We start from the raw sequence: 12,568 nt of genomic DNA, 5'->3' as shown, positions 1-12,568 counted from the left end.
TATTGTGTGTTTGTTTGTGTAAAACAATAACCTACCATTTTCAGCTTTTATCGAGATGGCTTGAGAACCTATCGAGACGAATTGGGAACTAATCGAGATCAACTGAGACCTAATAAAGAAAAAGAAAAGAAAAACTAGAGTATGTAGAGTTGAAACTATAGTATATTCATGATGAATAATATATATATATATGTATGCATGACAAATATTATGGGAAAAATTAATATCTATGATAAATATCATAATATGAATACTAGAGAGTTGTTGTATACATGTGATCATACATAAATGTTCATGATAAATAATATGTATATTTATGATGAATGCTATAATGAAAATGTATATTCATGATGAATCTTATACTGATGTATTAATACTAAAAAAATGCATATACATGTCAATGTATATGAATATTATGTATATTTATGATGAATGATATAGTAAAAATATATGTTAATGACGATTGATGTGTATATATATATATGGGCTTATAATTTGAGAACTCATTAAATTGTAGTAACCTAGAGAACTTGTGCATCATGTGTTATTTTTTTATATCTAGTCATACTATTAACTTATATTTGTTTTCATAGTTTGTTTGTTTTATATGTATTCGTTTCACAATGTGAAACTTTTTTACGTGTATTTTTGTGTTTCATAAACATGTTAAAAAAGTTCACATTGTGAACCGAGCACATGCGAAACAAACACATTGTGAAACCAATATATGTTAATTAATATTCTAAATCATAGTCTTAGATGAAAAAAAAATCTTATTAAATAACACATGATACATAAGTTTTTAAAGTTATCATAATTTTATAGGTTCTTAAAAAATATCCCATATATATATATATATATATATATATATATATATAACTTTTGTTAATACATTATAATTGATTAGTCTATATACTTATTTTTCCATGTTGTAACTTTCAAACATAAATTCAAATATTTTATGTAGTTGGTATTTATTGAAAGTGAGTCATAGGTTTTCGAATCAAAAGAGCCTCTGTTCTTAGATCCGAAAGTCGGTGTCACGAGGAGGATCGACGATGACCAGGAGAGATGGGTGGTGGTGTCGTCAGTGAAGGAGGTATGTAAATGGAGGAGATAAAGTGTGATGGGAGTGCGATACTACTTATAGAGTTTGCCAATGACTAGAAGGGGGCGTTGAAGACGACATAAAATAGGGTGGGGGAAGATGACGACCTCGATGTGTATATGATAGAGTAAATTACATTCTTAGTCCCTGTGATTTTAATATAAAAAATAGAGTATATTACGTTATTGGTCCCTATGGTTTTAATAGAAAATAAAATAATAAATTAAATGACTAAAATACCCCTCTAAACTTACCGAGTTAATAAAGTTTTTTAGACGAAGTTAGTGATAGGGACCCAACGCGTTATAAATTGCAAACTAAAAGGATGTAATCCATAGATATTTTAAAATAGGAACATAAAGTGTTAAAACACATAAACCACAAGGACCAAGAATGTAATTTACTCTAATAATAATACACTTAACTTTTTTTTTATTAATCTGGATATCCAACCCGTTATACGAGCCGACTAATTCCAGGGTGACCACCTGCTTTGCAGATAGTCCAAAGTCATCGCATTTGAATCTCCATGACCACAATGGGATTTTTATTACTCATTGGATTTGAATTTGGGACCTCCCGGTACTTTTTATCTTTGGAGCCAAGCTCAAACCAATCAGGCACCACCCTTGTGGTTAACACACTTAACTTTATTGTTTGTGAAAATAATAGAAAAACCATTTCTCTATTTTGAGCATTTAATTTTAGGGTTTTCTCTAAATTTGGATTATTTCAGTATCTTTTTCGTACTTTTTCTCTATAACACATAATCTCTTGAAGTGAAAAAAGTGGTTTACATCTCAATTTTAGAGAGTTTGCTGGAAATGCTGGAGGGCTTGTTTAACTGATAAATTAAAGTTAAGCATCAGGGTTCCTATCCATTGTTTGCTAATTCAAGTACCTCTAAGGCTACTGAAGATTTTCGTGACTATTTAGACTGATGAATCACCAAATTTGTAGGTGATTTGCCTTCAACCACCTATAAAACTTCAAACTTTTTACCAGTGATGGAGTACATTTATACTGAAATAATGATATCTGGGTTTTCAAACAGCTACAGTCTTGTATTCACCGCTTTCCCATAAAATAATCTTCAAACCTTAAATTCTGATGTCTTTTTAGAATGTCTTATTGTGGTCATCATATTTGGTGTTTATTTTGGTGCCAAGGTGCACCATTCAAACCATAAGGGTGGTGCCTGATTGGTTTGAGCTTTGACTCCAAAGATCAAAAATACCAGGAGGTGTCAGGTTCAAATCTAAGAAGGAATAAAAATCCCTTTGTGGCTACAGAGGTTCAAATGTGGTGACTCTGGGCTATCTGTAAAGTAGGTGGTCGTCCTGAGATTAGTCGGTTCGTATAACGAGTTGGATGTCGGGTTAATAAAAAAAGTGCACCATTCACCTCATTGTAGGGATGTACAAGTGATAATGCACAAGGTACAAGTGTTTGAGTTTACCCTGTGGGGTAGATATGGATGGGTATAAATAGATGCAACAGCTGGTAGAACAAGTTAAAGACTTTCTTTCGAAGAAATGACTGCACACCCACTTCTGTTTTTCTGAATTCAGAAACCAAGTTTAATTCAATGGCTGTCAGAAGTTAAGATATATTCACTTAAAAACTAATGGATTTCTTCTTTGATCTTGAGATTCCATTAACGAGCTTCAAAGAACATCAATCCGACATACTTCCATCTCTGTTTGCCGATGAATCTGTTTTCGTTCTTCACGATTTTCCCGCCAATTTTCGCCAAGAAGCATTGATGGTCATATCCAAGGTTCCAACTCAATCGCACATATTATTTGAGTTTTTTTTACTGTGTAATTTGCTGTTTCGTGTTCGTTTTCTGGTTTTGATTCGTTAATTATATTTTGTTACAATCTGCACTTCTCATTTTTCTAGTTCAAACTCAATCGCAGAAATTAGCGAGTTTTTACTGCTTCGTGTTCGTTTTCTGGTTTTGATTCGTTCAATATTTTGTGAACTTTCTGCAGTTTTCAGTTTCCTATTTCTAACTCAATCGCAGAAATTATTGAGTTTTTCCAGTATAATTTGCTGCTTCGTGTTCGATTTCTTGTTTTAATTCGTTATTTTTTTGGTTGTAATCTGCAGTTTTCCGAAGATTTGGATCCGTTCGTGACCTACCTTGCTGTTAATTATATGGATCGATTCATTTCTGCTCAAAAACTTGTGGTAAGAACTGCGTGCTTTTAAATTGTGTTTTTGGAAGAGACGAAGTTAAATTGTGTTTTTATTGTACATCATTGTTGCAGAATCAAGAGAAGCCTTGGATCGTCGGGCTTGTAGCGATTTCATGCCTTTCTCTTTCTGTAAAAATGAAGAATTCTGATTTAGCCATACCAGATTTACAGGTGAGTCAATTTCTGGAATCATTTCGTCTGTAAATGTGTGTTGATTGAAATCGAGGAGTTTTTTTTCTAATTAAATTTGCAATGTTGATGGAAATAGGGATACAAATGCTCGATTTATGATGCAAAATCCATTAGTCGAATGGAGGTTCTTATTCTCACGTCTCTGAAATGGCGAATGCGATCAATTACGCCATTTTCATTCCTCTATTACTTCCTTTCGTTGTTTGAGCTTGAAGATCCATGTTTATCACAAGCAATCAAAGATCGAGCTTCACAGATCATATTGAAATCTTCTTACGGTAATACCATCTAATCATCATCATTTATGCACAAATTAGTCAGGGCTGATTACCAAACCCTCACCTTACACGGTAAGGGTGTCACTTTCACGTGTCATTTTCACAACATGATAAAGACCAAAAATCTTATCCGCTTAGCATTTATCGGGATAGTAGTAATACAAAAGCATAGGTCCAAAACCCATAATTGTGCATTGTTGCAGACTCACCAAGTGTCCATCAGTGGGCAAACCACAAAAGTTTCAACTCCCTGAGTGTGGTTTGTTGCCTTTCACTTCCATATCTTAATCCATCATATTTTGGATTATCAATACCATATATCAATTATATATTATAATTCTTTTTCAAGATTTATCTCATTACTAACATAAACAGTCATATGTTCCAAGTTTTAACCATTTTTGTTACCTCACCAGGGTAAAAATTGGATAAAATAATGTGGGTGGGACTTGTTTTGAGAACTCGTGAAATTGTGATAACCTTGAAAACTGATGCATTATGTGTTATTTCATATGATTTTTTTTCCATTAAAGACTAGGATTTAAAATATCGATTAACATATATTTGTTTTATATTGTGTTTTTTCACATGTGCTTATTTCATAATATGAACATTTTTAGTCTGTTTGTGAAATAAAATTTACATGTAAAAGAATTTCAGATTGTGAACTGTATACATATGAAGCAAACACATTGTGAAACAAATATATGTTCATCAATACATTAAATGCTAGCCTTAGATGAGAAAAAATCATATGAAACAATACATTAAGATAGAAGTTACGATTATCAAAATATATGGAGTTTTCAAATGATTAAGTACTAAATAATGTAATTGATATAATTGCGGTTAACTAATTATTGGTAATTTAGGACATGCCATTTAAAAAATCATCAAAGTTTAATAGATTTTATGCATAAAAGTAAAATATCTGTGTCATCTTTAATGCATCAACGTTTTCAAAACCATGCTATTTGTGCATTTGTACACTTCAGTGACTTTAAAACCAAGATATGTATGCTTCAATGGCTTGAAATGGGCTGTTTATCCAAACATTTACCCAGTAAAAGCTTACCGGTAAGATTCAATACTATCACTTACCTTACGAGGTAAGATTTTAGTTCATTAAAATGGTATCATATGCAATTATTTACCCGGTAATTGCTAACCAGGTAAGAGTCATCACCCTCTTTTACTGGGTAAGATCTTCGGTCCTTGTCATTGTTCTTACCGGATAAAATTATCAGTCATTGTCTTGTTCATCCGATAAGATAACGTGACTTGATAAACACTTACTTAATAAGCGTTTCATAAACAGCCCCTTAGTGGTGCACATATACAACTCAACATGTATAATTATATAAATATCTCTGTCCTCTTATCAAATTTTCTTATCAGATGTTCAAGGATAGCAAAAACTAAATGAGTACTGTACATTCTATACCAATGTAAGGTCTAGAAGGGATAAAATATATGCATATATGTCCTCTACCCAAAAAGATAGAACGATTAAGACCTTAATTTGGAAAAAAGTGTGACGAAAAAGAGAAGTCAAACAAAACTAGCAAATAGTAAGTCACAGGATATCCGTAACATACAATGTTGACCGTATTTGTCCCAAATTTCCCTATCGCTTCTATGTCTGTCTGCTAATCAATCAGATGCTTCCGCATCTACCGTAGAGGGAATAAAAAGATAGATTAAATAAAATGAATGACGCAGGTTTACATAGAAGAGATAATAAAATTTGAGAGAGGAACCACAAGGGTGTTGCCTGATTGGTTTGAGCTTGGCTTCAAAGGTCAAAAGTGCCAGCACAGGTTCAAATCCAAGGAGGAACAAAAATCCCCTTGTGGCCATGGAGGTTCAAATGCGGTGACTCCGGGCTACGTGCAAAGCAGGTGGTTGCCTTAGGATTAGTCGGCTCACAAAGTGGGTTGGATATCCATATTAATTAAAAAAAAATTGAGAGGTAAATTTGATCTAAATTGGAGATACTAGAGGGACAATTTTGGTCATATTTATAGCAAAAATTTGGGGAAACAAAGAGTAAATTCCTTTAGTAAAACTGAAGTCAGAAGAATACAAATCTGTACAACAATTATTTTCTTTGGAATGATACAGACAATAAAACTTTCTAGAATTGGACCCTTGTATCCCTAGGTAGGGTTGATTCATGACCTTGGTTCTATGTTTCTGTAACAGGAATCAAGTATTTGGAATTTAGACCATCAGTGATTGCAGCATCTGCTCTTCTTCATGCATCTCAACATCTGATTCCCCTTCAACATTCTCAGTTCAGAGCTGCAATTTCCTCATGTAAATATCTAAACAAAGTAAGCAACTATATATGCATTTCAATTCCCACTCTTTTTAATAATCGTAAGGTCCAACCAGTTGATCTACCCCAAGATTTACTTCCGATTACGGGAGATTTAGGGGCCGTTTACCAAACGCTTACCCGGGTAAGCGCTTACCAAGAATCTTACCCAGTTAGAGCGAAAGAACCAAAAGTCTTACCCAGTAAGTGAGGGCGACGATTTTTACCACGGTAAGCGCTTACCGGGTAAATTATTGCATACGATGTCGTTTTGGTGGACTAAAATCTTACCCGATAAGTAAATAATAGTGTTAAATTTTACCGGTAAGCACTTAATGGGTAAGTGTTTGGTAAACGGCTAGACGGTGTATGAGATTGCTTATAAAAACAACTTATTGACTTATTCCGGTGTAGCACCGGTAACAAGCACTTTTGAGCGTTTGGATAAACAACTTATGCCGGTGCCAAACCGGTAATAAGAAGTTTTTGAAGAAGTTAAACTCTTCTGACTAATAATAAGTTGACAAGTGCTTTTGTAGAAATACATAAGTTGTTTCAAATAAGCAATCTCAAACACTTTACTCTCTAAAAAGAAGTCCTTAACGAGAGAGTGGAGATTCCAATATATATTAAGCATAAATGGTTCAAATCTAGCCGATGTGGGATTATAACACGCCCCCAACGGAGCCTAGAAAGATATATTGTCCAGAGTATCGAGAAGGGGGGCTAGACGAGAACAAATTGCCACATAGTGTCAAGTCTATGGGATAGATCTTTGCTCTTATATCATGTGAGAATATGTTGGAACCCCATTTAATTACTTTTGAAAAATATCCCTTAAGGAGAAAAATGAAAGTTCCAACGTATAACCATAAGGGTGGTGCCTGATTGGTTTGAGCTTGGCTCCAAAGGTCAAACATACCAGGAGATCCTAGGTTCAAATCCAAGGAGGAATAAAAATCCCCTTGTGGCCACGGAGGTTCAAATGCGGTGACTCCGGGCTATCTGCAAAGCAAGTGTTCGCCCTGAGATTAGTCGGCTCGCATAGCGGGTTGGATATCCAGGTTAATAGAAAAAAAGTTCCAACGTATATTGAGAAGAAATGGTCCAAGTTTAGCTGATACGAATCTTTGACACCTACATTCTTGCATTACTACTTGTACGGTACTACATTCTGATTCATGTTTGTTCTCGACTATAGGAAAGCTTGGAAGAATGCTTAGGTGTAATGCGGAACATGGCATCGAATATAAAAGAGTCGACTAGTGTCGTTGACCACCAATGTAGAAGCAGCGAAAGCGAAAACAATACAAGCATGAAACGGAGGAGATTGAATGACCGACACATCATCCCATTTTCACAATTTGAAAATTGTTGAAATTGATGGCGTTTATACGGATACAATTTTCGCTTTGTATGCCGAGGGTGAATCGACCATAAAATATAGCATCTTGAGTCACCTTAGTGTTAGATTATATTATTAGCTTAGCTATGCGAGCCGATTAATCCCACAGCGACCACCTGTTTTGACCACCTGCAAAGCAGGTAGCCTGAAGTCATCATATTTGAACATTTGTGGCCACAAGGGGATTTTTATTCCTCATTCTGAGACCTCCAGACACTTTTGACCTTTAGAGCTCAAGCTCAAACCAATCAGGTACCACCCTTGTGGTTTGGATATATGTTCAAAATGATAGTTATAACTTCCAATTAGTTTTGAACTTGTTTGCTTATTTAGAGTTCAAAGAATATCATAAATTGTATTTGTTGAAAACAAGTTCCATGTTCACATTTTTTGAAAAATATTATCAACTTTTAAGTCCTTTTCCAAAATACCCCTCTAAAGTATACTCAACGTAGCCCGACCTTAACGTTTGCGTTTATTTGTATCGATGGTCTCACATGAAACTTGATAGGATGTCGATCGGTTAGATTTTTGATGATCACCTACAAGTCCGTTCCTGATATTTATAGGCCCTAGGCAAAGATCTAAAAAAGCCCTTAATATATAGAAAAAAAAAATCTTCAATATGTTGTTTTTATCACCATAAATAAAATTGAATTCAATAAATACTAATAATTCATTAAAAACCGTTGTTCGAGTATTTGCGAGTAGCCTGAAGTCACCATATTTGTACCTTGTGGCCACAAAGGGGGGTTTTTATGCCTCATTGGATTTGAACCTGTGACCTCCAGATATATTTGATCTTTAAAGCTCAAGCTCAAACCAATCAGATACCACCCTTGTGGTTTGGATGTATGTTCAAAATGATAGTTATAACTTCAAGTAGTTTTGAACTTGTTTGCTTATTTAGAGTTCAAAGAATATCATAAATTGTATTTGTTATATGATTGGTAGTTTCTTATAGAAGTTTTCTTAATTAATGACAATAAATCCACTTTATTCTAATACAAAAATAGAAGTCATAACCACAAGGGCGGTGTCTGGTTGGTTTAAGCTTGGCTTCAAAGGTCAAAAGTACCAGGAGGTCTCAGATTCAAATCCAATGAAGAATAAAAATCCCCTTGTGGCCACGTAGGTTCAAATGCGGTGACTTCAGGTTATATGCAAAGCAGGTGGTTGTCCTGAGATTAGTCGGCTCGCATAGCGGGTTGGATATCCAGGTTAATAAAAAACAATAGAAGTCATGCTGATTAGAAAATCAAAAGAGTCGGTGGGAGATGAATGATGAATAATATATCAAGGTTTTATCGGCAAGTAGCTTTGCACTTTAGTACTAGATAAACAAATAAACAATAAACAATAGTATACAATGAATGACCAATAAACCTTTTACGTATTTTCTTCTTCAATATAATTAATAATTACATGTTTGGGCCCTTAATATAATACTAATTTTTTGAGGTCCTATCATATATTAAAAAAATCGTGTCTCTTTATTTACTAGGAAATTCTGGTCCTCGGCGTGTTCCGGACCCACCCTCCCCTAAGGACATCTCTGATCACCCACCTTGAACTAGAGATGTAAAAGTCCTAGACCTTCCAAACCCGTTTTCAGTGAACAAAAAAAGGCCAAGCCTTTTTTAGTCTCGATTTAGGCTTTAGGGTTGAAAAAGGAGACGGTCAAAAATTTTCGGCCCATACTTTTTTTGGCTTATGTTTTTCAAGGATTTTCCATGATGGGCTTTTTCAGGCTGGGCCTAGCTTGGACTTGCCCCAAAAATTCTGGCCTAGTCGGGCTTTGAGCTTGACTCGTATCGGGATTTAGGCTTACTAGGCCCGAGCTTTTTTGGTAGTTCCTCGATAGACTCTGTCTGAACGTATGATCTGATTCAAGACAAATGTGAAAATATAACCAACTTTCTAATTGTTTCATGAAAATGTTGAGCATATGCCCAATTTGTGTGTTTGAAGATAAATATGAAGTTGAACTAGCAGACGGATGCGCAAACGTTCAGCTAGCGATGGTTTACGTGAGAAAATAAAAACGATTGTTTTTGTGAAAACCTCCAACTTATGAACGAGAAGTCTTGGTGACACCCTTAAAACCACAAATTACATGCAACAATGGTGTATATCAACAACAACAACATCAAACATACATCTTCAATAATACATGTTCCAAGAATCATGAGTTCCAATCCTATTTACTTTATTTTTTCGACGTGCCAACGAAATCATACGAATCAAACCGCATCACGAACCGACAACTCCGTCTACTATTTAACGGGTGGTCGTTCGCTTCTTAGTCCAAACTCCGTGCTCGTTGCACGGGAAAAGCGTGAGCCGTGGACACTTCACTTTCTCCAAAGAATTCATTTTTGGAAACAGTGTCTGCAACTCTCTCCAATCCATCTTCAATTCATCCAAATACTTCAATCGCAATACCTCCACGTTCCACGTCTCCTTAGGCGGAATCGGTGAAGTTCCTAAATCGTCAATGTCCTGATACTGACCCAAATCGGAGAATTGTCCACCTCGGATGTACAGTTTCTTTAGACCCTTGAGACTACCTGGGGTTAGCCAGTTTGGCGTAACATGGTCCGGGAAACACTTGAGGTCTAGTTTTTCTAGCCGTGAACCCAATGTCGAATTATTGAACGCATTCATTCGTCTCATGGACCCTTTAACCCACTGTTTTCTTGGAATCAGTTTCATCATTTTCGATGCTAGATTACTTTGACACCCAGAATCTTGTTTCAACTTATCGGTTTTGGGCTTTGATTCGTGCCCACCCCACAAGATGGTTAGTTTTCGAAGCCTTTCGAATTTTTGCAAGGCATCTAGATGTGATTCTTGTGGGAAGTCTTTCATATGAGTGTACATGCTAAGTTTTCGCAAATTTCCTAGTTTTCGCAAATCATTAAGCGTACATATGCGTCTTCCTGCGGCTTCGACGACTACAAACCCTTTAAGGACTTCTAAGGATTCTAGAGATGAAATTTCTTTCGGCATGTGTTCTAACAGGTAACATTCGGCTATATCTAAATGTGTTAAACATTTTAGTAAACCGATGGTTCTAGGAATTACCTCAAGATTATGGCAAGCTCGGAGGTCAAGAATCACAAGGCTTTCGAGCTTTGAGATGGATCTTGGAAGTTTAGAAATCCTCGAAACTCCTTGAAGGCTAAAGAACCGAACGTGGTTCATATGCTCCAAACTTTCTTCGAACTTGAATTCTTCGACCTCAATATGGTGAGCAGCCGAGCTCTGCCATCTTCCAAGGAAGACCACGTTAACATTTTCCATCCTCAGAAACCATTCCGGCTTAAATTCTAGAATATCATCCTTAACATTGAACAACATATGAAGCTTCTCCCATGGAATACCTTTCGATAGCCCGCTACCCATCAAACACACCTTATACGAATTCGTGGTGATTTTCTTTTTCTCGTAAAAGTAGAACTTTTTCTCAGAAACTATCGGCTTTCCATTGCGGTCAACAGGGTGTAGAATGTCGTCCGGATGACGTGGAGCGAATGGAATTGGATTCCCATCGGAATCATGAAACTTAATGGTTTCATCAGTTTCTTCATCTTGTTCGTTGTAGAAATCAAAGAACTCTCTTGGTTCACCAAGGGGATAGATCAGAGGCACATCTTCTGGGCTTTCAATTTCATCGAATTTTCCGAAATCTTTTGGGTTACCATACTCATCAAAATCGAAGAACTTAACCCTGTCTGCGATCATAACCAGCGCAGCACGGACCATCGGGTGCATTTTGCAGGTGGCCACATTACGACCATGCCTTTTTGATTCCGGCTCAATGAAGTCTTTCTCCATAAGCTCTTCAAAATAACAATTTGCACAGTCCTCTATGGTTTTTTCAAATCCTACATCATCGTCCAGACGGACAAGACCTTCTCCTATCCACCAGTAAACCATTAACCTTCTACTTATAATTGCATTTTCCGGAAACACCGAGAAACATAGCAAGCAAAGCTTTAATTCGCGCCTGAGGTCATTATAACGTTTCTGTATATTTTTACAGAAAGGGCTCTCACTAAACAGTTGGTTATGCAACTGAGGCATCTTTTTCTGCAACTTAGAGGAAATGACGCCTCTGTTATCCATATCAAATTGTTTTTTCTCTTGTTGGTCGATTTCGTCATATGTCCTGTATTTTGCAGGGATCTGAAGCTTTAATTTGGTGACAATCTTCTTCAGATCTTTGAGTTCCTTCAATTCACAAGGTTCACCTTTTAACTTTCTGAACTTGTTTGCAGCCTCTTTGGCTTCTTTCTTTATATGCTCTTCGTGTATGCCAAGTTTTGGACAAAACTTATCCACAAATTTGAGTTCTTGATCTATCAAGTTCGTAAGATGCTTTCGCTCCTGCTCAGGGGCGGAGTCACTTGGGGTGATCTCCTTTTTGGGCTTCTGCTCGGGGGAGGGGCCAGGTAAGTCAGTGGAGGCAATTCCGGTAGGTGGATCTGTGGCCTGTTGTATTTCAGGTGAGGAAATCTTAGGGCCAGAGGCTGTGTTGTTGTCAGTACTGGCTGCTGGAGGATTAGTTTGAGTAATTGAGGTAGATTCTTGGTTAGAGGCTGCCACCTCTGTGGTGGAACCTTCATGGGTGGTTTCTGGTGGTGAAGAATTCCCAGGGTCATGCCTGTTGGCATCCAAATCAGGGATCTGAGGGGTGGAAGTTTCAGGGGCGACCGTTGGTTGGCCCTCAGTTGATGATGAAGTCCCAGGGTCATGGGCAGGGATTGTGGTGGCATGGTTATTGGCATCTGAATCCGGCATCTGAGTGGTGGAAGTTTCAGGAGCGTTCGTGGGTTGGACCTGTGGTAGGGAAGAACTCCCAAGGTCATTGGTGGATATCTCAGTGGCTTGCTTATTTGCATCTGAATCAGGGATCTGAGTGGTAGAAATTTCAGGAGCGTTCGTGGGTTGGACCTGTGGTTGGGAAGAACTCCCAAGGTCATTGGTGGATATCACAGTGGCTGGCTTATTTGCATCTGAATCAGGGATCTGAGTGGTGGAAATTTCAGGAGCGTT

At 36.8% G+C, this 12,568-nt stretch overlaps 2 protein-coding genes across 2 annotated transcripts in view; one reads left to right on the top strand and one right to left on the bottom strand.

Annotated features, from left to right (window-relative positions):
- The first annotated feature begins 2,705 nt into the window (after positions 1 to 2,705).
- On the top strand, positions 2,706 to 7,716 carry LOC112520325 (putative cyclin-D6-1). The gene is made up of 6 exons (XM_025128670.1): positions 2,706 to 2,888; positions 3,224 to 3,304; positions 3,385 to 3,483; positions 3,581 to 3,782; positions 5,988 to 6,118; positions 7,304 to 7,716. The coding sequence occupies exons 1-6, from the start codon at positions 2,736 to 2,738 to the stop codon at positions 7,478 to 7,480; spliced, it is 843 nt and encodes a 280-aa protein (XP_024984438.1). The 5' UTR covers positions 2,706 to 2,735; the 3' UTR covers positions 7,481 to 7,716.
- Positions 7,717 to 9,619: 1,903 nt separating this feature from the next.
- LOC112519140 overlaps positions 9,620 to 12,568 on the bottom strand; it is a 4,009-nt gene continuing 1,060 nt past the window's right edge. Inside the window, exon 3 of the mRNA XM_025127125.1 lies at positions 9,620 to 12,541. Coding sequence (XP_024982893.1) covers positions 9,788 to 12,541 — 2,754 coding nt within the window. The 3' untranslated portion in view covers positions 9,620 to 9,787. The remainder of the gene's footprint in view (positions 12,542 to 12,568) is intronic.

The sequence above is a fragment of the Cynara cardunculus genome (genome assembly GCF_001531365.2).
Source record: "Cynara cardunculus var. scolymus isolate 2C chromosome LG 10, CcrdV1, whole genome shotgun sequence".
NCBI classification, from domain to species: Eukaryota; Viridiplantae; Streptophyta; class Magnoliopsida; order Asterales; family Asteraceae; genus Cynara; species Cynara cardunculus.
This window is presented reverse-complemented; position numbering and strand designations above follow the sequence as displayed.